Genomic DNA, 24,638 nt, shown 5'->3' with positions numbered 1-24,638 from the left:
CGTGTTTACTGACACACGTACACACGAGCATCACATTGCTTTGTACTTTCAGAGGATAAAGAATATGATATATGTATTTCTCTGCACAGCCATCATGGAAGTGTAGTCATATTAAAAATATAAACATCAGTTAATTATTACAAGGAAACACAGTGGAGGGCATTAAATACTTCATACATAGACTAAATGGCATTTTTGTGGGCAGGGAGTATATTTTCATTAACTTCTCAGATGGCAACTGTGTCACAGGCCGATGGAGAGGCTGGGAACATCCTGTACAAGTCAACAGCTAGAGTTTATAACCCAAGAGAGACCCAACAGAGCCTCAGTGGCTTGAAAGAGCTGAAAGGAAGTGGGCACATCGCTGGAAAGGTTAAATTCTGGAAAGTTTTTCTTCCAGGAGTTAAAATCCCACAAAGGCAGCCAAGGAGGAACACGGACGAATTACTAAAAATGCTTATCCTTATACACATGTAAAACCAACTGTGTAATCAGATGGCAACAAAGAAAGAAGTGAGGCAAACTTCCTAATACAATTTAAATAATAGGTGAAGAAACTGGCCATTCAAAGTCATGGGAAGCCAAACTCTGGCTGCATGTAAAACAGTTCTGAGGAGCAAACTTTGTTACCATTATCTGGTATTTCATTATTTAATATTTGACTTAAAACACACACAGTGTACACAAATGCACACACACTCACAGAAACACTTAAAATATTTAAATGAGTTAAGGTACAGCTTAAATACCTGCATGAGTCACCCTACAGAGTAAGTCTCTTCTGAAAGAATGCCTGCGGTGATTTTTTTTTTAAGGAAAGAGAACATGGAGAAAACCTGACTTTTTTTCCATCATTGTTGATTGTTAATTATGTAGGGAAAAGATGCTCTAGTTTATTGTTTCATTTGCATGTCCTGGCAGTAAAACAAAACGTATTTCTAACTATTAAGTTATTGAGGTCATTTTTTATAATTTGTCACTTTCAATGACTTTTTCTTTTCCCTCGAAGCCTGTATGGGCTGGACCGTCAGGGAAGCAAGGACTTGCGGAGCTGCTGTCTGACACGGGGCCCCTTTGTAGGCCGAGTGACCGACGAGCCAGCCCCTCCACTGAGACGTCTCCCTGCTTCCTCCTCGGGTCCCCGAGATGGCAGGGAGGGCACACGCGCGGGCTGGTGCCGGGGTCCCACTTCTAAAGGTGCAGCCGTTCCACCTGCTCCAAGGAGCAAAGGTGGCTCCCCTACGGAAGTGTGCAGAGAGAGCAGCTGCTACCACCTGAGGGGGCCGGGGCACCCCAGAGCGTTCTCGAAAACCCCAGCTCAGAGAAGGAGGGAGCTCCCCTCCCTGAGGAGACTCCTAGACAGGCGGTGGAGGCCGGTGGCTCTTGAAAATGTCACGGGATGGAAGAACCTGCTGACGTGATCTAGCTTTTGCCTAAAACTGTCGGGAGGGCAGGTGATGAGGTGGAAAGGGGTTTGTGGGAAGGAGGAGAGCAGGAGACAGAGGCTGAGAGTGGGGGAGGCGAGAGGCCTGCGGGAAGATGACGGAGTGAGAAGCTTGAGGGTTCAGTCCTTCCAGCAGAACAACCCCTGAGCAGGCAGGAACTGTGTGAGTCAACTACTTTGAAACTCCAGAGACCAGAACTTGGACCAGCAGCCAGGGAAGAGCGGGAGGAAGAGGCTGATGAGCCAAGGAAAGGACAGTCAATTGCTCTCTCCGTGCAGTGGCCACCAGTGCCAGCCCCCACTCCCACCGCGGGCTGGCGAGAGAAAAGGACATAAAAATCCTCTCCCCCAAGACAAGCGGTGGGCACGGCTGATCGCTGGTCATGGCTTTTGATGAGGGACTCAGGATGGCCGGGGTCTGGCTCTGAGGGCAGCCCTTGTTCCCTGCTCCTGGACAATGGTGGCAGCAGGAGGCTTAAAGGCGCAGTGCCTCCTCGGGGCTGGGGGCAGCTGGCTGAAGGGCTGCACTTGCTGGGCAAGAAAGCTCAGCTTTGGGGAGCCATCAGAGAAGTTCCTGGAGCCCTTCCTGAGCCCCTCCCTGGGGTACTTCGGAGGTGGACTGTGCCCCTTTGTGGGTCCCTGGCCCTGTCCCAGCTGGGAAAGACTGGCTTAGGAAAGTCCTTCTGGTGGGCCCCTCCTCCCCCGAATTTCCTCCAACAGAAAGCAGTTTGAGACAATGACAGGAGTACAGGAAACTAGGAGGCTGTCGGCCTGGGCAAGGTCTCACATGCCTAACCTCCCAGGAGAGGGAGGTCAGTGTCCTGGGAAGCAGCAGGGACAGCCAAGCTCCTGTAGGCGGGGGACCTGCAGCGTAACCAACACGCATGAGCCCAGAAGAGGCCACAGACCCCGAGAGGCAGGAAGGACCTGGACATTCACCTGCCTCGGCAGACCCTTCCTGGGGCAGCGGGGAAAGGGCTCCAGGAAACTATGTCTTATCACCAGCTGGTTACAAAAGCAAGAAACAGATATCTCAGGGAATAACTCCCAGAATTAACATTTTTTCATTTTAAAAATGTACAGTGTGCAAAAAAGAGGTCCAAATCAAAGAAACAGGAAATGATGGCCCATCCAAAGGAGAAGGATAAAAATCCAGAGACACCAAGGAAGAAGGCTGGAATGTGGACATACAAAATACTTTAGAAAATGGTCTTTAAAAAAATGAATGAGCAATATGAGATTCTTAGGAAAGAGATAGAAATTTTAAAAAGGAACCAAACAGAACTGCAGGAGTTAAAGACAGTAATAACTGAAATGAAAAATCCCCAGGAAGTCTTCAACAGCAGATGGAAGAGGACAGAAGAAAGAATTCACCCTGGATTCACCTTTCCTGATGATGAAATGAAGGGGTCTGTTGGCTCTGGGGCAGGGGACAAGGTGGGTGGCATGATCAGTGTCCACTCTATCAATGCAAGAAGAGTCACAATCACCAGTGACCACCCTGTGAGCACAGGCTGTCTTGAAATGACCAGCCTGGGGGCCAAGGACGTGGCCATGACGACTGTGTGGGAAACACTAGGAGGGGCGCTGGGGTGAGCCCAGACGCTCACCTCCCCTAAGGGGCAGGAGGGTGTGGCTGCAGGGAGGTGTACACAGGGGCCAGCTCAGGTGCACGAGCAGTGGGCAGTCTGGGCTTCCTCTTAGACTCTGCATTCCTGCTCTGTTCCAGCAAAAGTCTCCCCCTAGAACTTGCTGTTGTTCTTCCTTTGCAACTCCCTGATTTCTCTTATCTTAGGATGGTCTTTGTAGAACAGGGGTTCAGTTCATACTGCAGACTGCTTTCGGCAATAGTCTTTCAGTGGGTGCTAGTTAGGAAATCAAGGACCCTTCATCCAAACTCTGGGGCCTTTTCTACACTGTCTCATTAACACGTGGGAAAGCACTTCCTTTCCTGGCATATTCACTATCTAACATGAAAATGGTGATGTTACCTGTGTGTGTCCTTCTCTCTGCCCTGCCTATAACCAAAATCCAGTTTTAAAGGCTGGCATCTCCATGTCCCTTTGGCTCCTGCAGGTCTGCATTTCACCACGTTTCCACCATCCATTCTTCCCCAGCCCAGGGAGGAAATATCACCTAGGACCCTTCCCTGGGCCTCCTACCCCTCTATCTTCTCTGCACTGGGGAAGCAGTGACCACTCTTCCTTCTCACTGCGGGCAGCCCACTCACACCGCTCTACAGACACCTATCCCCCCACAAACCACATGCCTGCAGGAGAAGGGGCTGCAGACAGGACCCCCTCCCAACCTGCATCTGCACCCTTCCCCTGAGAGCAGCACACAGGGGACCCCCCCACACACACCTTGCATGCACTGAGGGGCTCCCAGGGCTACAAACTTCATGTCCTTGTCCCCCTGAGAACAGCCCCAGCAGCTCACAGGTGTGAATGAATCCTAGGAATCTGAGGTTAATTTCAGTCAATACTGCCGAAAACTTCTGCAGCAGTTGGGATTGATGAAAACTAAATAATTTCTACATTTTGTATTGAAAAACCATGCATCACAATTTCATCTGGAAAATAAACTTATTAACCTCGATTTAAAAAAGAGAGAGAGAGAATGGGGAAACATCACATATCCTCTCTTGCTGACTCAAGAATCCATGCAAATCCTTTTTGATTGCGGTTCAAACCAACTGTGCTCTCTATGAGGTGATGACAGACAGTTTGGGTCAAAGCAGCATCACCTAGCATTGTACCCCCAGTACCTGGGTCACTTGGCACAGTACCAGATATACCCAGTATATGGGTCACTGAGCAGAGTACCTGGTACACCCAGTACCTGGGTCACATAGCACAGTACCTGGTACACCAAGTACCTGGGTCACTAGGCACAGTACCCGGTACACCCAGTACCCGGGTCATCAAGCACAGTACCTGGTACACTCAGTACTGAGTCACTTGGTACAATACCCGTATATCCAGTACTTGGGTCACCAAGCACAGTACCCAGTATACCTCCCTCCTCTCCCTCTGTCTCACTTTGTCTCTCTCTGTCTCTGCGTTTCTGTCCCTCCCTGTGTCTTTCTGTTTCAATTAAAGGTACTGTGTGATTTTCTCGTTCATGGAATTATTTATCACCACTGTCAATGCTAATGTAGGGATCTTTTCTGTAATAACTTATGGTTCACTTTTAATAAATGATCTCTGCCAAATAGATTCCTCATTGAGAATCAAGATTCAGGGCACAGAAGAAAACTATCCGGAAATAATCCCCCCTCACAATAGACTAGTTAAGAAATGCCGAGAGGCTGAGCCACGCAGGGAGCTTGGCTTCCAAGGCGGCCTGGCTTCTGGAAGGGGCGGGCTCCCGCCTTACCATGAGAATGCCGAAGTGCGTGAGGTGGTCGCACAGGCAGACGGTCTCGCGCTCGTCCGCGCCCCTGCGTGCCGTGCATCCCGACGTGTTCCACCCTCCGGAGCCCTCTGTGAGAGTGGGAAAAGAGCAGCGTCAGCCTTCCTGACCATACACGAGCCTCCAGAGCTGACCTCCAAGCCTGGACCTTACTCCTAAAGCTGCGGCGCTTAGAAGAACGCGGATTCCTGGAATCAGAAGGCGCGCTGGGTGGGAAGCGTTAGAACTTCCCTGATGGGTGATTTTAAACCGAGGGGCTGCAGAAGTTCTGCAAAAGCTTGACTCAGGTTAATTTTTAATGCATGTTGAAATGAATGTCCATAAAAGGAATACTCATTTTTAAATATGCTGTGGACTAGCTGGACTCTGTGGGGACTGACCTGTTGGTTTCTACAGCCAGCCCACGTTTTGGTGAAGACATCAGAGCAAGGAGAGTCTGCTGCCTGGGAACCCCCAGCACCTCCCCCACCCCAGCACTCAGCGCGGGTGCTTTACCGCCATGTGGGTTTAACGCAGCTTCTCTCGCTCTCAGGGTGCAGCTGGTATGTGAGCAACTCCGGTACAGCCAAATATTAAAGCCACTGATTCGGTGAATATTTAACGCAGTGATATCATTTTTAACTATGCATCTGAGCCAAGCAAGATTGCCTCAAAACCATGCAACTGAAAACCAAAACAGAACCACCATGACCAAAAATCTTCCCCTCTGTCGATCGAGATAAATGAGGATCGGGGCCGCCGGTCAACCAGGCACACAGCACAGAGTTCTGCACCCGGCCACTGCGGGTTGGGCCCCAGTAGCCCCAGGGAGGGGTTGTCAGGAGGTGGGGATCCACTGTCCTCTCTTAGCGAGACCTCCACCCTCACAGCTAGTCATTTATCGGTCCTGTAACTCTGCTTCCCTCTCCCGAGGGGCCCGCGTCGTGTGGGAGACAGCTCATTTCCTTCAACCACTCACGTCCATGCGAGCAGGCCTGGCTCTGCACGCCCCTGCTGTGCTCGTCCCACCTCCCCATCGGGGTCTGGGGGCTGCACTTCCAATCATCCCAGAGGTCACCCAGGAGAGTGACATCAGGTACGTGGCTCTCTCTGTATATACTCATCCAAGCCAGCAACAACGATGTGTACTATATTTTATAAATAACTGAAGTAAAGAGGTTGGCGGAATAAAAAAAAAAAAGAGTCAAGCTTGCCCAATTCTTCTTGCAAAGAGTAAAACATTACAGAAATGAGACTTGGCTTTCCGTGCTTCCTCAGCTCAGTTCTGCAGCTCCATTGTAACCTGACACTGTGACTCCCTCTGGTTTTGGGTGGAAAAAATAGGAAATGGGGGTGTCCAACAATGCTTAAAATGCAGTTGTTTTCTATATTAAGTCCACTGCCATTTTAAAACTTACTGTTTTTGTTCAGATCCCAGAAGGCACAGATGGGACGAGGCACTGCCTGTAGGAACACAAGAATAAACGTGCACTTAGAATAACTGCAAAACCAGATGATATGACTCAAGGAAATGGGCGGAGACGCTGAGCTCCCCGCACTGGCCGGCCAGGGGTCTCCTCTGCAAGTGAAAAGCAACTCGAACTCCTTGGGGAATCCTAGTTTCCACGTACTTGGCCAAGTCACATATGTCCTGTGGTCAAATGCCTGTCTGGTAGATGCAGAATCGCCCCCAGGACCCTCCAGGGAAGAAGGAACGAACTTGCACCCCAGCCGCCCACGACAGTGAGACCCCATCTAACCGTGCCCGATGCACAGATGCTGGCAGGGCGACCCAACAAAGAAAGCAACACCTACCCAGACCTGAAACACGACTAAGCTCTCCAAAGCTGTCGCCCTTGTCCAGGGTCCCCTTTTCATTCATTTATTTTAATGAGAGAAGTTGCCGGTTCCCTTTCGCTTCAAAAATACCAAGAAACAACCCAGACCTTTAGCATCCGTATTTTGCAACTGCATCTGCATCAAATTAATTTGAAACAATATACATCCTTTCTTAGAGAATAGCCCCTCTTTTCTTTGCGTCCACTCTTCTTCCCATCAGTTCGTCTTCGTCCTGGATGACAACAATTCCCAGCCACTGCCCCGTTGACCCGGTGCTACCTGGCTAGCTGTTTCTTCCCTTTCTAGAAAATGCCCCCCATCTCTTGAAAGAAAAAAAGTGTCAGTGATTCCTTGTCACAGAGGACCCCCCCTGGCCCATTTCCTGAGATTGCTGCCCCTGCCCCTGGTTGCCTGCAGCCCTCTCTCACCTGAAGCCTCGTGTGTTTGATGACGATTCGCACAGGGTCCCTCAGGCTCCGGATGGTGATGTTTCCGACGCTGCACGCCATCACATAACTCACCAGGGGGTCTGCTCGGGTCCCTCTGTCCTGTGGGAAGCAATCGCATGCACTCGTCAGGGGGCACGCTTGCATTTCATTTTGGTGCTCCAAAGTAAGCAAACTATCAGCAATTTTCACAATTGAGATCTTCAGTTACAGAACATCCTGTTAATGAGCTCAGAGTGCTGGCTTTCCTGCAGGGGCCTGCCACTTCCCTTATTCTGATAAGAAATACACCGAGGGAACTGCGTGAGCCCATGTCGTGAGGCTGATGGCTGTGACCACGCCTGGTGGGTTGACATCTGAAACGTGGCACATCCATAAAAAGCGCAAACTCATAAAAAGCTGTGAGACAATCAGATCATTTACCTCCGTGAGTAAATGGACGAAGCTGATTTCCCTCAGAGACGTACAAAGGAAACGTGGTGAGGAAACCAAAAGCAACTCATCTGTTGCATTCGTGCAAACAGCCTGCTGTGTTTATTATCTCACATCTACATGTAATTCCACTGGGCTAAAGGCCCTCCAGAACCCTTGCCTTCTTTCTCGGCCCATATTCTTGGGGCAGCTCCAGATCCCACCACAGAGAGAGACGGTTCTCGGAAAACCAAACCAGCGCACCTGTGCCCAACGACTGCCTGGCCCGAGGTCTCCCCCGGCTCACCCATCTCCACGCCTTCCTTCTCCAAACCTCCTGAGCTTCCCTGTCACAGCAGGTACATCGATTATTTCAAAACTGCAAGCTTTCTTGATTTCCAAATAAAGCACAGCATCCAGAATACGTCTTTTAAATAACACCTGTGATCATTATCAATAAAGGACACTACTGGTGGGTGACCCCCAGCCTTCTAGTAAATAAAAATCCCCATTCCTAGCCCACTGCGTTGGACCACAAAACTCTTAAAAAAATGTTTACTCTGCTGTAAATTTGCTGTTCCCTAATTTAGAAACCAAAGCTGTACTTCCTAATAACTTTGATGCAGAGAAGCCAAAGAAGGGAATAAGGATGCAGAGAAGGCTAAATTAAACCCTAATAAATCCCTGCATCCCAAGGGGTTGTCCCGAGCTCTGCCCAGCCGTGGGGTCGAATCCCCCCCTGAACTGGCCTCTCTCCGGACCGTGCACATTTTGTGACACCTATTGCATGTTTGATATTATTTTCAAAGGCGACAGTGTTATAAACCTCAAACAGCAATAACCACAATTTTACCAAATAAGGACATCGTGTCTTTAGTTATTAAACACTCTAGGGCAAAGGGCACATTTCACATTTTAATCCACTCAAAGCCTTTACACCCACTGCGAGCAGGACGCTGAGAACTGGGGACCGGTTCCTAGAAAGGATCTGTCGTGTTCCTCTCATTCATGTGTCACAGGTAACCTCCTCTGCCCACCCTCCACCCACGGAGGCTGGGCGGGCCAGGGGACCCTTCTGCTGGCCGGACATTGGCCAATCCCCCCCCCCCCGGGATGCATCGCTGCATATGTACCAGCCTCTTCGATGGAACAGGCCACTTTTACTTTTACAGAAGGGCTCCTGGCAGAAGCTGCCCTGCCGCAGGTGTGGCTTCGAAGGCCATTGGAGGGCACCAGCGCTGCTGGCAGCTGGGAGCGAGGCCAATCACTGTGACCAAATGCCAGCAACACCCGCGGCCTCGTCCGTCCGCGGCATGCCCTGCCCCAGTCCGCTGGAATTGCCACGGGGGGCGCTGACGAGCGCAAGGGCACTGCCCGCCATGTAGACAGGGCTTCCTGCCAAGCCAGAAGAGAAAAGTCCTTTCCTTTGGTGAGCAAGTTCTCTAACGCCAAAGACCCCCATGGCTAAAGAGCATAAAATGTCAAGAGGAATAACAAATAGCAAATTCTTCACTAATTCAATTTCTAATTGCAACATGTAAAATTTCATATTTGATCTATTTTAAAAACTGGAAAAAAACACATCCTGCTCATAAGCCTATTATTACTGATAAAAATATATTTAAACAATTATGTTCACATTCTTTGTTTTTAAAAATACAGTAGTTTTTCTATAGTTGCCAAACTGTTTCAAAGGCATCTGACCTTTGAGGCAAGCACCTTCATTTGTAATTGAAAAATAATAATTTACTGGAAACATACCTGGAAAAGTCCAGTTTTATTGAAGAACGTAAACTGTGCTCTTTTAACCAGTGCAGAATCTTCTTTACTTAGATTCTCAAGTAAGTTTGGAGGCAGAATCACAGAAGCCAATGAGTTTACTTGTCCACTCTCAAAATCCATCTGTGACACACATATAAACACATCATTTGAGCAACCATAATTACACCACGATGCCACAACTGTTGCACCTACCTGCGTAAGGCCAGAGAACAAGTGTGGGGATGGCTGGCCCTGAGCTCCCCACAACCCCTGCCCTCCGGGAAGACCCCAGGCACAGGCTCAGGGCTGTTTTGAGTTTTGCAACGAGGGGTGGAAGGATGAGGAAATGCATTGATTTGAACTAAGGCAAACCCAGAAACCTATCAGTCAGTTCACACTTTAAGATAGAAGGATACAATAGACCCTTGTCAGATTTTAAGGTTTTCTCAAAACGTTTAGTGAAAGATAATTACAATTTAGAAAAATAACAAAAGACTGACGCTAGTTTTGATTGCCAAGAATGAGAATCTCTGCAAAGAGGAAACTGCTCAAGTTTTATCAACACTCGTGGAAATTGTTTTTCCAGGAAGAGCTTTCCAGTGAAAAGGTCTGGCCTGACTTGCACTCTAAAGTGTGAAAGAGAAACACCCAAAAGAGCCCTACTCTAAAGGAGGCAAAAGGTCTTCCTTGTATCTGGTTTCTAGATTACTTGATGCTTTCACTCTGGTTTATCTCCTCAGCGACAGAAGCATTATGCTCCACAGATATCTCTCCCAGGCCAAGGATGGAGTTCTGCTCATTTAGTTGGCCCTGGAGGCTGGCACTGCCTGGCACGTACAGGGAACTTGGGGGTCACATGTCAAAGTGTCCATTCAACAGGCCAAAGGGGTGTTAATATGGCCGGGCCCCCTTACCGAGCCGATCCTCACCTGCCACACCCAGCCTTCCAGGCCACTGGTTCTCAGAGCGCGGCCCTCCAAGCAGCTGAATCTGCAGCACCAGGGATTTGCACCCAGTGCAAATGTCGGGGACCCACCCAGAAGCAGACTCTCTAGGGGCTGGGCCCGGCAAGCCCTTTGAACAAGCCCTCCAGGAGACTCTAACGCTGCTTGAAAACTTCTGGCAGGGAGAATGCATGGTGCTCTGTCCCACGCTGGGTCCCAGTAAAGCCCTTTTCCCATCTCCCTCCCCAGGCTGGTGGCTCCCCTCAGGCTCCCATGCTCAGCTCCTGGAGAGAGTCAACCCACAGCCTCCTGCCCTGGGAAGGGAGGGGCAGCCCCTCTTGTGTTTCCACGTGCTTTAAGCTGCAGCTATCGCTAAACTCCGCTGTCACCCAGAGCTCTCTGCGACCCCCCAGACCCGGGCCACCTGGAGGCTGTGCCTGGTGGGTGGTCGTCTAATTCATTAATTGAAGAATCCACTGGCACGTTACCTGGAAGTATGATTCATTGCTGCTTGGGAGACTGATGCTAAAATTTGAGATTTCATTTGTCTCTGGGGACAGGGAGGAGACTCCAAGGGCCAAATTCCGAGTTGTAATGTTCACCCGGGAGGTGCTGCTCAGATCTATCTTGAACGCCAATTCGTCAATCGTCTTTAAGGCTCTAAAGGGATGACAGGTAGAAAACCCCAATTAAGGAACACGGACTCAGGCACCTGCACCCACCTGGCCTGCTGCAGGGCAAACCACAAGCCAAAGAAAACCATTTTTAAATATCCTGATCCAACACAGCACCCACAAATTTACTGCAAGCCCCCTAACATCAGCAAAAAATATAGACGCAGAGCCAAGGATGCATCACCAGCTTTTGGGAAAACCAGCCAATTAAATCACCCTGAATAAATAGTCTTCTTTCCACCTCTCATAGCCTCTCTTTCCTCATGAAAAATAATCTTCCTACCTCTTAAGTTGAGAGAATCAAAGGAAATGATGTGGTAGAGCTTTTCTTTTTTATTTGTATGCCTTACAGTGGGGGTCACATTTCATTCTTGGCAAAGTGTTTTGTGAACTGCAAGATGTATAAATATGTTCCTAATCATTATCATAGAGGTAAGAGAAGGTATAGAACACATTTTCACCAATATACGACTGGCATCACAGAAAAATGGTTGAAAGAAAGGAAATTGAAAGGAAATAGGGAAACACTTGATTTTAATACATTGAATGAACTAACTGGATACAAATGGAATTGCACATTTCGGAGCCTGCCTTGTGCTTCCATCTCAGATGCACAATCAGCATCTACTTGGGACAGTTCCCAGGCTCCACGGGAAACTGCCCTTTCAGCGACCCGTCATGCCCGAGAGAGGAGCTGATCGATTGTGGAACGTCTCCTTTGCCAGCAAAAAGAACTGTCAGAAATTAACCTCTGTGATTGCTTGTTTATCTTTTGAGTTAACTCTGGTTAACCAAACTTTTGGAATTTTTCAAATTTAAAAATAAAAATAAAAACTGATTATGCTTTTCTGGGACCATTTATGTCTTGCCAAGATGATAGCCCTAATCATTTTGTAAATTATGTTTCTCAAAAAAACAATTAGAATCTTTGAGTATGTTTGTTTTGCAAATGACCCTGGGAAGTAGAAACAGATTTACTTCTAGAAATTTAATTAGGAAACCCGGTAAAAAAGTATTCAATTATGTGAAAATCATATAGCAACATATTTCTCCAATAATTTTTACTCTTCATACAATTAAAAAAAGAACTTACTCAGAGGAAGACTCAAGCAAATCACTGTCTGAATTGGTTAAGATATTAGAAAATATAGTCATTAAATTCGAGCCAAGTGTTATATCGATGTTTTCTTCTTTATTCACGATTTTTCTGACACATCCAACGATGTCTGTGATATTCGCTGAGGTTAAAGTCTGTCCTTCACTGGTAATGTTTAAAATGCCATTGATTTCTTCAGTCAGCGGCTCTGGAAACAGCAGCAGAAACAACACAAAAAGCTTTGTCTGAGTATTCTGAGCATTTCCAGATACTTACAACATCCGCATGACATTTCATTTCACAGTTGGAGCGGGAACAGGCTTCCCGCGTGTGCCCCGTATCCCAGAGCAATGGTCTTTCCGTGAACTGTCTCTCTAGGAAGAGGCCAATTGTGCTTTCAAGCCACGTAGGCAAATAACGTGGAGGGACCAACATCAGCATCATTCTAAGAGAAATGCCCAGAATCCCTGAACACGTGTATATTGACTATTTAAAATTAGCATTGATACAGATGTCCACGCATATATCCTCTTTAAGTCTTCTCTAGCATTTCCTCGCTGCCTGTCATTTCCCTTTGGGGTGAACAGAACAGAAACGTAGAATAAGGAGCAAAAACGTATTTGCCTAAGTGTTCACGCTAAAACCATGTGGCACAGAGCCGGAAGCCTGAGGCCACTTCAGAGCCTTTGAGAAGGGAAACTGCCCACTCACTCGAACAATTGGAGGTGTCGGGGGACCCCCAGAAGACCACGGAGGCGTTGGTGGAGTTGCTGTGGCTGCAAAACAAAAAACGACAGTTTAGATAGTTGACGGAAGTGGCATTATAACTGGGGAAACTAGCTAACAATCAGTTTTAGAGTTGGCCTTAATATCTGGGAAAGTTTCGCTTGAAAATGGAATTGCGATATGCTGAAATAAAACTCATAGTAAAAGTTCCTTATGGAAGAACATCAGCTGCGTGCTTTACGGAAACAAAGCATTAGCAATGGTCTATTCCCCAGCCTGGGAATGGCCAGGTCACCCGGGTGAAAGGCAGTTTTGGTAATACAGGCTAAACACTGCTTCTAGAACTTTCCTGCTATAATCTGATTTCAATCCTTCTAGAACTCTGTCTAGCAGAACACAGTGCACATTTCATAGATGAAGAAACAAAGCGGTTAGGATTTTCCCAAGGCCTTATAGCCAGGGAGACGGTCACATTTCAAACTCGTCTGTAAGTCTCCCCCATCCCTGGTGTCAAACCCACCCCCCGGGGGCCCCGACCCTGCCCTCGGGCAGTTTCTGCCGGCCCCAGAAAGCTCTAACTGGGGGTGGAGTGAGGTGGACTTTGAGGTTTTTATTCAACCTGTAGGGAAAACCTGAGCCCTCCGTCACACATGGCCTCCCCTCGGACCCTCTCCTTATGCCCACTTTGCCCCTGCCCTACCCCGCCCCAAAAACAACCCCCCCAAACAGTTTCAGGGCCTTGGAATTTCCCGGCAGATTCCCAGGTCCTGAGCAGCCAGCCCCAGGGCCAGCTCTGGCTTCCAAATCGCTCCGTCTTTCTTGGGAGAGGATGAAGGGAGCTTGTTGCTAGGGCAGCCCCCTCGACGGGCCCCGGCCTCACCCAGCCCCGTGGCGTGGGAGCCCCAGCAGCCCAGAGAGCCGCCTGCCCCTCCTGGGGCCCCACCGCAGGCCAGGTGAGCCCCAACGACGACTCGAGGTGAGCGGGCAACTTTGCCGCCAAGAGCGGATGCGAGAATTACCAGGTCCGCAGTGCAGAGAAGCCGGGATTGTTCGGGCATGGCAGTTTGTAGTCAGAAGGGGAGATGCTGGGCCAGTGGAAACCTTTGGGATTCTCCTCGGGAGGGCATGCCCCTGCATGAAAAGAAGAAGCGGCACCGCGTATGTCATCTACCCTCTGAAGCTAGCGGTGTAAGAGGAGAGCAAAATGGCAGGGCTGGTGACCCGCATTTATTTCATGGTCCAGTGACCTGCATTTATTTCATGGTCCACTAAAGTACTCGGTTTTTTGTTCTGAAATTATGCAAATTTAGAAATTAAGAAAAAGACACATTCAGTTCATTTCACACACAAAAATTATTATATATTACAGGACAAAAAAACACATTCATGCTAATATAAACATGAAACTTGCATTATTGCTCCAATATAAATCGTTAGCTGACAACATTCATAAAACAGTTTCTTCAAAAACTGATCATCACATAAAATGAAAATAATCCCAACAAATTCAAGCCATAATTTGCTCTTTTAAAAAGGGGAGAGCTTATCCAACAGTGTACCCGCTGTGTCATCAGTGAGTGGTAAGCATATTTTATGGAAAATTCCTAATGGTTCCAAAAATATCTTCTGCTGGGGAAGAAAAACCTGTGACACAGTTTCAAAGGTCTTATCTACTCTCCACGTGCAAATCATCCCTCCTTTGGTTTGAAAACTCTCTAGTGTGTTATGACATAATTGGTTCAAACTTTACATTTTTAAGAACAACAAAATAACATCATTCTATCAACAACGACCACAAAATCTTGGGTTGCAGAGCTGGAAAACAGCAAGTTATATCAGATGACCAAGGCCCCATACTGTGTTTCCATCAATGCTCTCCCTGCCAAGCTCCAGGTTTAGGTCTTTTTTTGTTTCTTTCAATCCACAGAAACTTTACTCCATAAAAGCTGCAGACAAAACAATCAAGTGTAGAATTTAAATTGCATGGTAAAGACGAAATGTCCAGGTAGGCAGGGAGGGCGGTTCTGGGTATGGAAGGAGGAGGTGGATCCTACTCTCTTTAAACAAGGCTCTTCTTCATGAGCACACCCAGGTGAGCAGGCAAGCGGGTGGCACGCCGTGACCTTGCCATCCTCAGGAAGCTCTGCCGGTTGACAGGAGGGAATTCCCAGAGCTCAGCACCAGCACTGGGTGCCTCCACCCCACTCCGTGACTCCCCCTTCCCCGGGCCCCCACCTCCCCCTTCCCCTCCAGGCTGCAGGTAGGAACTGTCTCTGTCTCCACTCCTGCCGCTGGTGGTGATATAACTCTGCTCTACAATAACGCTGGGGCACTCACTCGACTCTTTTGTGGATCCACCCATTTTTGATCATTTGCTTTTCTTAAAGTTCCCACCTAGACTCCTTCCCTCACTTCTTCAATGTGTGGGATGCTGGGGCAGCTGAGGAGTGAGAGGAGCAGAGCCAAGTAAGACTTGGTCCCATCCCAGAGGAGAGGACTGTTTAAAGACATCACATGTGAGAATGTAAATAGGTCCAGGAGGATGCTACAGTCTCCCAGTGGGCGCGGCATTCCATGTCTCTGCACAGTGCAAAGTGGAGGCTCAAAGGCTACGATGGTTCGTTCTACCTGAAGGCACTGGGAAAGGCTTCATAGAAGAAAGGACCTTGGGGCTCAGTCTTCGAAAGACAGGTGGACAGCAACCAGGTGGTTGGGGAACGCGGAGAAGGGCAGGCTGGCAAAGGCATCGGAAGGAGGTGTAGAGAGGCAGGGCGCGCTGGGTCCGAGCAAGCAGCACCCACAGCTGAAACTGGGGGCAGGCAGCGTCCAGTGGGAGAAGGGGATCTGGACCCAGAAGACACTCCCTGTGACCACGTGGTGTCATTGCAGAGTCAGGACCATAAGAGAAGGCGGTGGGTCTGATGACAAACGGCCCTTTATAGATTTAACTCACTGTAGTGCCCATTTGCCATATATTCCCCTAAAGCTGAAGCCAGTGATATTTGAGGTTATACTGGCATTTTACTCCTATTCCCAGCATTTCCATCAAATGTCCCTAAAATAGAGTGTAAATCCTAAACTGCCTCCTTCATTCCTTTGGGTCCATGGATATTGAGTTAATGCCTTTTATGCTAACTTTGTCACCAATTTGATGAATTTCATCACCAGAAAAAATTTTTTTGAATAAGCAAATGGGGCAGAGAGAATGGAGTTGGGATGGAAAACAGTGTATTAAACAGAGCACAGGCTCAGCTAGCAGCTTAGTCTTCAACGCAAGGGAGTATGTGATTGTTGACTGCAGAGACAAGGCCCACATAGCATATAACACAGGGAAGGATGTCACTGCTGTTTCAACTGGACCTGAAAATATCGTCATACTGTCAGCTCCCTAAAAAGCCACTCACTCACCCATCTGTCTCACTTGCACCGTGTACAGTCGCAGACCCTCCTCCAGGGATTCGTTGCTTTTTAAGAGCTTCTGCTGGATCGTTCCTCCTTCCAAGTTGGCACTGTTGGTGGCATTATAAACTACAAGGGCCCAAAGCAACAACCTAGGGAGACACCGCAGAGAGAGTGTTGGTCAGTGGCTGTGAGAGGACACCAAATGAGCAGAACCCGTAGACAGGCGCCAGGCACTCAGGGACCTTCTCTGCTGCCACATGAGCTATACTGCCAAAGTTATTCCAAAACGGATTTTGTAGGAAGTTACATGTACAATTGCATCCTGTTTTCATCAGCTGCTTTTTTTTTTCCAATTAAGGGTGCGACGCCCAAGACATGATACTTCTGTTGATTAACAAAAATTGGCCACTTAGGAAAATCTGAGAAACTCATCATGACTTATGTGTCATCTGGCAGAAAAGGGCATATTGTTAAATTGATTTGGCAGATTATCTACAGATTACCATTATTTACAACAGAGCCCTCCCAACCGTATTTCTTTATATGAGATGGTCTTGAGAGTTCAATGTGGACAACTGCATCTACCAGATGAGAAAGGAAGTATGAATCTTTGGGTTGAAAAACCAACAAAATCATTTAATTGACTTTTTTTCCTTTGCATTTGTTTGACTTTTGAGAACCTGGGTTTCCACATATAACATTACAATAACTAAATATGATGTTTTAGTTATAATTCCATGGAATTCAAACTCTTCTAAACAACCACTGTGTGCTCAGTGATGGGCTACAAAGACAAAAGAGAATTCACTGGGATGCGAAACTAGCACTCAAAGGCCTTGAGGGACTCAGGAACAGAAGGCATAAAAATTGAGTAAAGAAGGGCCCTTTTGAGTTTTGTCATATGAGGTTCTGGAGAGGAGGGATAAAATCTTCAAATAGTCTGAGAAGTGCTTAATTCATACATGCCAGTGAATAAGCAGGCAATAGCAAGAGCAGTGCCGAAGACTGCAGGGCTTTTAAAAATAACTACAATCTTCATGCCCCAATATGATAGATTCACCATGTTGAAAAATATCTCCAGTAGCTAGTTAAGTTTCTCGCCCACATTTTCCTGGGCCTGCAGATTCTGAACTCCTTTATAGCAAAGGTAAGTCTAAATGGGTAGGGCTAAAATTAGTATAAGAGTGAAGTTCATATCACCCCGTTTTTCTTCAAAAATATCTTAAGTAATATTTTATAATACACTTTCATAAAAGTGCCATACTTGTGTTTAATTCTGCATCATTTCTTTATGGCCATATATATATACATATATATATATGTATGTATATTTAGAAAAATTAGATTTTCAACTGATCATTTCACTTTTGAAATTAATTAAGAGTGCTGTTATTTTACAGATATGGCAAAATTTCTCCAGAATAATGATAAAAGGATTTTCCATCTCCATTAAAGCATTTACAAATATTCTATATGGTAAAAATAAATACTTAAAATATACTCTGGGATTGGTCAAGATTTCACTGAAAAAGTTATGGCTTGACTGACTTGATAAAGTTTATAAAAATAAATGATCTCTGCAGGAAGTAAAGAGATATATTCTAATGAACCGGTCAAGACTCTAGGTTCTTACAACTTCCGGTAATAGGAGTTTCTTTTCAACTGTGATCACAGCTATAGTCAATCGCAGAAATCAAAATCATTAATTCAACATGGAGGTAAAAGCAAATGACATTATTCTGTCTGGGGAGGCAAAATAGTTTGCCTTATATGTGAAGGCTCTGGGTTTGTGACAGAACTCTCATCTTCTTCATATTTTGAGGGAAAAGCAGTAATTTGCCATAAGATAAGACTTTTGCTAAGGTCCGTTTCTGACGACAGGCAAAATCAAAGCAGTAGCCTTGTTTCTGAAAGGGCTGTGGCATTCTCAGTGGAGAGCCAGTGGCATTAATTAAAAAAAAAAAATGAAAATCTACGAGTACCAATAAAAAATAAATAATGGAAGCACTAATATATTTGTGGTATTAAAAAAAAAAAGAAAGATTAGGTGAAACTTTTGCTCCTCAAGGTTAGATGAAATCAAAGAATAGCAATTTCATGCCCCTAAATATCTATGCACACCTTGGAACAAAGTGCTCTCCGGTTCTCCCAATTCACTCTGAAAAGCTATTCATCTTTAAAATGACCCACAGCTCCTTGTAAGCCGTATTTCAGGATGAGACAAACATAGATATGACAATAATGGCAAAATGTAGTATTTCAATAAGTTCTAAAACAGCCTTCCAAAAAGTGCCCCTAACTGTTTGAAGATCAGCTTTGTCACTGTGGTCACTGAGAACTGACAGCTGGTGATCTTTCCTTCCCTTACATACTGAGGACATCGAGGACTGTGGATGGCATTGAATTCCCAAACTCAGCAATTCAAGAATCAGCGTGCATGGTCACTGGTCTTATCGATATTCTTTTCTTCTCTCATCCTGAAAACTGAAACGATGTTATGGTTCTGCAAAGTCAAAATCTAGCTGTCCTTACCATCAACCATTCTTTATTTGAATAAACAGTCCCTGTGGTTTGGGTTTCCTGTCTGTCTGGGTGACAGGGTATGTTAGCATTATCTGACACCGTGGTCTGTGTTAAGTGATTCAGTCCAACTGAAAAGAGAATGTGGAAAAAAAAGAAGAGTGTGTAAAACTAGTGGAGTGTGGTTTTTTGAGAAAACTACAAGAGACTATATGCTGAACAATAATTGTAATGCTCAACAAGAAGAGAATAAGAAAAAAGAGAGGGGGGAAGGTTATGAGAAGAAACATTAGGACTGTTAAGCATTCACACCAAAGAAGTACTAAATGAGTGGATTAGTTCATTCTCCCTAAAGTTTTCTGTGAATTTTTTTTACAGAAAAAAGAAACCAGTTTTACTACTGGTTGTATGACTATAAATGTCTTTCACACAAGAGCTTCTGAGGGGCTGACATATATTAATAACGGCCAATTTAGTGTTACCAGGTAGTTGCAAAACCACAATATAAAAACTAAAAGGGAATACTGACTCTCTGATCAGGCTATACCCCAGCCTACGGGGCCCCAGTTGCTAGACACAGCGTGTGCCAGCGGCCTGGCTGAATGGAGGAGATAAATTGTACCACCATCAAACATCAGAATTGAAATTATAAATTGAATTGAAATCTTCAGAACATGAACAAAAGGAATATCAGAAAATAAGAAAAACTTCCCAAATCTGATGGTTCAATCCATTGTGTTGAATAAATACAAAAATGAAAGGCTTCAATATTACTCTAAACACATGTGTGCTCCTAATGTTGAACAGCAAAAAAAAAAGGAAGAAAACTCTCTGGTCAACTCATGAAATTTTACTTTTATCTTCTAATAGCAAAAATACATTGCCTGGAAAGAATCATGTAACCCACTGTCATGGCTGCACACACATAACATCAAATCAGCCATCAACACTGAGCAAGCCTCATGAGAACTTCTGCTTCTCAGTTAGGTTTTATTTTCCCAGAAATGTAATATGCTACATCCACACAACCACCTTTATTCCATGTGGGAGGTTACTTTACAGCACTGAACAGCTTGTACACTGTGCTGATTTGAAACTGTTATGTACCCAGTAAAGCCCTGTCCTTCTAATCCTATCTTTTGGGTACAGACCTATTGTGGGTGTGGCCTTTTGATTAGGTTGTTTCCATGGAGATGTGATCCACCCAGTTATGGGTTGCACTTCTTGATTAGGTTGTTTCCATGAAGACGTGGCCCCCGCCCATTCAAGATGGGTCATGATCTTTTATTAAGTCCTCTATGAAGAGAATAAAAGGTGGAAAACAGAGAGGGCTCAGAGCCGACACAGAAAGCTGCAGATAGAGACACCTGAGAGAGTTCAGATACTTGGAGACAGAAAATGCCCTGGGAGATGCTAAACCAAGAGAGGAATCTAGCATTTGCCCCGGAGAAGCTAAGAGAGGACCCACAGATGCTTAGAGAGGGAAAATGCCCTAAGAGAGGCCAGAAGGACCCACAGGAAAGAGCCATTTTGGAAACCAATCAAGGAGAAAAGGTCCAGCAGATGTCACCATGTGCCTTTCCCTGTGACAGAGGAACCCCAGATGTGATCGGCCTTTCTTGAGTGAAGGTATCCTCTTGTTGATGCTTTAATTTGAACATTTTCATGGCCTTAGAAGTGCCAATTTGTAGCCTAATAAATTCCCTTTGTAAAAGTCAATCTATTTCTGGTACATTGCATTCCAGCAGCATTAGCAAACTGAAACAATCACCAACTAGTAATACCCGGGGGACATAATCCATTAAATCAACAGCCTACATCTGTCACCATCCTGAGAATGAGCTGATTATCACTAGAAGCATACAAGTCTTTTCTCTAAAGGAAAGCAACTATATTTTTGTTCTTTGAGACAGTCTTTGAAGTTTCAAATGAGGTACTGGATTATCATAAATCAACTAGAAATCTTAAAAATAATAATTCCTCCATTTTATACGCCCTACTTCTGAATTATTTGTCATCAGTCTGTTATATTAGGGTATCAGCTTTAGAAAAAATAGTGTTCATTTGTGCCAAACAAATTAACTAAAATGGATGCTTTGTTAAAATTTTTCCCTCCTATCTCACTGTCTGCATTTCTCTACCACATTGTCAAAAACACACAGCAAGAGAAAGAATGTTATACTTTCTGTAAAACTTTGTCAGCATTACCTCGGGTCAGTCGCAATGCTTCTCTTGACTTTAATCTTGTCTTCTCCAGTGCCCAGATGAACACTGCAAATACAAATTTATATATATTCATTATTATCCTCATCCACGCTATTATCAACAACAAAACCTGGGGCGGCGAAAGAAAAGGCAGAATGGACATTCTAAGCCAGCATTTCCAAAAATGTGCTTTCTGAGGCTCTAGTCCTTCCATGTACTCAGACACAATGGTTTCAAGGTCAAAAGGGCTCCACAGTCAAACAAGGCAGGGCGACTGCATGCTCCTGAAATCACCTGAAGATGCACAGCACGTATTAAAAGAAGTCCTCGCAGGAAAAAACCTGTTTGTTCTGCTTAATGGTGTACTTTCTGAACTTATTAGATCATGGAAATCCCTTTTTCTATGTTAAGAGTTATTTATGTCACTTAGGTTCATGGATTGCCTATTTAGGGTTCATGAAATACACATCATAAAACTTCAATTCAAGTTTAGAACTGTGTTAACAAGGTACAGAGGAGGGTATGTGGACATCACCCCTGGAGATTTACAGGAGGATTTAAACAGAAGAATAGTAAAACATAATTGTGAAAAGCTATCTTGCAGAAAAGTGGTCTCCACCTCTGGGCGCACATGCACACAGCCAGGCCACAGTGCTCTGGATAAGAAAGGAACAGCACTTGGACTATTTAATTACACTACATAATATATTGGTTCAGTAACATATATGCAAGTTATGTAAAAAATACAAACGCACTTTGGGGAGAACAGGCTAAATTAAAAATATATATAATAAAAACAGTTTGGGATGCATGCTGAAAAATCACTGAAGCCCATTGCAGCAGCATTGAGGTTTTTGTCATTTCTGAGAAATGACCTAACACAGGGTGGTTTCAGGAAGATGCTGAAGATGGCCCACGTGTGAATGTATGTGTACTGAAGTGCGTGTGTGTGTAAGCACGGCCAGAGAGAGAGAAAGAGAGAGAGAAAGGAGCACTAATCCATTCTGCCATTTACCTGACATTAACCACGTAAACTGTGTAGTTCCAATTCTGGAAGGTTGAGTTGAGCTGCAAAACACAGTGGAAAAGGGTGACCGTGGGGAATTTATTTTTATCTGAATCAAGTTTCTTTCCTTCCAAAAGATAAGTTGTTACTGGCATAAGATGCTGGGAAAATCCTGGAGAGTGAGGGGGTCAAAGGGAAAGATGGCAGTTCCTGGGTCATCACATGCCAGGCACTTTACAATTTCTTTTGGCCTCTGCAGCAGTGGCGGGACAGGCCCAAAGTGCCCACATTTCAGGTGAAGAGAAAGAGGTGTGCAGAGACCGACGGCTCAGCTGTGCTCACCTGACTTCAGAAGCCAACTCTGTGGCCTGGGAACACAGTAATTTCTCCCGTGCCTCACATTAGAAGAGACTGCATATTATGCACAAAACTGACCACCCAAATGTTTAAAAATTAAGGACTCGCTTAAAAAAAAAAAAAAAAAAACACTGCCGAAAATGTTTGTAAGGCAAGTAAATAAAAATATCTACACAAATCCATTCCCGTGGGTGTGACACCATTCTAATTACAGGCCAGGCTCTGTTTCTTATCCTCTGTTCCAATGCGCTTTGCTTTCTTTGCACAAGCACCTCAATTATGACATAAATCTCCACAGATGGCTAACAAGCAGCATTTGTGTTTCACTACGATTTGTGGATTTAGTTATTCAGAAGGCTGAGTCTTTCAAGCTGAAATGCTTTGTGTTATTCCAGATTTCCACAGCTGAAAGGTTGAAAGCAAAAGAGAAATATGAGCAGCTTACTTACCCATTCTGCCACCTTGTTCTGTACTTTTACCTCAGGGTGATGGAGGGTGTTTTGAATCACTAGGGAAATCCTATAGACAATTCCATCTGTCCATTGGAAATAGGATTTAGTCGACTACTCACATTTTTAAAGTCACATAATTATTGTACAATTCTAATTCATAATCTCATAATTTCATACAATTTAAAAGAAACACCTTATGTATAGGTATATATTTCTGAGATATTTTCTTATATGCACATTAAACTTTGCAACTTCTGAGATACAGTTATAAATTAGTTTACTTGTAAATGATCACCTGCATATGTTTCTTCATACTTTTTAAATTCTATAGACTTCTGAATATCTGCTGTCTGTAAGAGTGGTGATTTTTAATGTATAATTTGATTTCTTATAGGAAGCAATTACTTTTTTTTTGCACATCATTAAGAGTGATAAACAGCTTGGGATGTGAAAAATTGAGTGAGATGATGGGCATGATTTGAATTATATACATAATTACCCCCTCAGCTTCTTATTCTCCCTCTAAAAATTCTCCTGTAGTAGGAATACCAGTTCCCCAAAACTGAGATATGTGGGATATAAGAAATAATGACCTACTTCTTCAAAGGAAATACATTATCAGGATAATCAAAAAAGATTTTTTAAGTGTAATCTGCTTTACAATGTGTAAGTTTCCTCAGGTTGTGACAAGACTGACATTTGTGTGACGGCAAGTAAACATTTGGACGATTCTTTCTCTTTCCCTTCCCAATAAACTTTCAGTTCTACTACGACGTTGCATTGGATAGCATCAGTTTTTCATCAAAATTTCATAAATTTGGTCATTTGTATTAAAGTTGAGGAAAAAAGAAAGACTATTTCTAGACAGCATTTAATTTAACTTGCCTTAAGAATAAAACTTTACATGTAAAGAAGACTCCTTTTTTTTCTTTTCTTTTTACAGCCATCTTTAAGGATTGCCTGATAATTTTTTTTTAATGAAAATTAAGCTCACCCCAGCCAGAGTTTGCTAAATCTCCAGAATATACTATGGGGCATTTTTCTAAATGTAGATAATGAGAAAAAGACCCCTCTAAAAGATGGTAAGATATATAGAGAGAAATGTTTACGAATCTGCATTGTTGTCAGTCATCTTACTTCATGATTTTGTTTTGGTAAGTCTCAAGTAAAATACACATAGAAGATATGGGAGTATGTAAGGAAAACAATGTTGGGGAACAGATTTAACAAAAATTGTGGAGAGGCTCTAGAGAAAAATAGCAAAAGTATACCTTTTGGGAATTCCAAAATCAACCCAAATGCAAATTCCAGTCCTATTAGTAAAGAAATCTCTTTCCAGTAATGAGTCAGGGTCTCATGCTAAATTACTGGGACTGCCACTCCCAGATGTGATAATGTAAAAATAAAAATCTAACACAAGTCTAGTGACAGGTGAGTTTAATTTATGCAGACCAGCTAATTTCAATTTCTAAAACTTTTCAGGTGTTTTAATGCTCTTGGTATTACATAAAAAAAAAAGCTCAACAAAAAATAACATTTAGAGGAACATATTCAATACAAATGATAATCTCTTAGGGGGGAACCTCTTTAGATTTCATCATTTCAAATCATGGACATTCTGAATGATTGAGAGGAAACTGAGATTGCAGAGGTCCAAGCAGCTCTATAAGAATTAAGGGATTTTCTGTAGATGTCCACTGAGGCTGGCAGAGTCATGGAAAAGTTACCACTAGATGGAGACCTAATGCATGCTGTGGGGATAATAAGGCCATTATTCTTTCTCTCTGGAAAATTCTGTGAAATAGTATTTTTAATCACTGACATTTCTGAAATTTCATGGATGCATCCCAACTATTAAGATATTTTTCTTTGAATTTCAAATGTTTCCTGCCCCACTTTTCCCCTTCAGCTCATTGTTTTTATAAATGAGAAAGACACCCAATATCAGATAACTAAGTCAAT

General features: G+C 44.6%; 1 protein-coding gene across 2 annotated transcripts in view; it reads right to left on the bottom strand.

Annotated features, from left to right (window-relative positions):
- ADGRG6 (adhesion G protein-coupled receptor G6) overlaps positions 1-24,638 on the bottom strand; it is a 130,367-nt gene that overhangs the window by 24,839 nt on the left and 80,890 nt on the right. For both annotated transcript variants that reach the window (XM_077143342.1, XM_077143343.1), the window contains exons 7-18: positions 22,674-22,759; positions 21,877-21,929; positions 20,865-20,927; positions 16,143-16,285; positions 13,754-13,865; positions 12,720-12,784; positions 12,006-12,216; positions 10,727-10,898; positions 9,295-9,435; positions 7,105-7,224; positions 6,256-6,301; positions 4,823-4,929 (exon numbers count right to left, since the gene is read on the bottom strand). In XM_077143342.1, the coding sequence (XP_076999457.1) occupies positions 4,823-4,929; positions 6,256-6,301; positions 7,105-7,224; positions 9,295-9,435; positions 10,727-10,898; positions 12,006-12,216; positions 12,720-12,784; positions 13,754-13,865; positions 16,143-16,285; positions 20,865-20,927; positions 21,877-21,929; positions 22,674-22,759 (1,319 nt within the window). The remainder of the gene's footprint in view (positions 1-4,822; positions 4,930-6,255; positions 6,302-7,104; positions 7,225-9,294; positions 9,436-10,726; positions 10,899-12,005; positions 12,217-12,719; positions 12,785-13,753; positions 13,866-16,142; positions 16,286-20,864; positions 20,928-21,876; positions 21,930-22,673; positions 22,760-24,638) is intronic.

The sequence above is a fragment of the Tamandua tetradactyla genome, chromosome 25 (genome assembly GCF_023851605.1).
Source record: "Tamandua tetradactyla isolate mTamTet1 chromosome 25, mTamTet1.pri, whole genome shotgun sequence".
NCBI classification, from domain to species: Eukaryota; Metazoa; Chordata; class Mammalia; order Pilosa; family Myrmecophagidae; genus Tamandua; species Tamandua tetradactyla.
The sequence above is the reverse complement of the archived record's forward strand: the minus strand, read 5'-3'. Positions and strand labels throughout refer to the sequence as shown.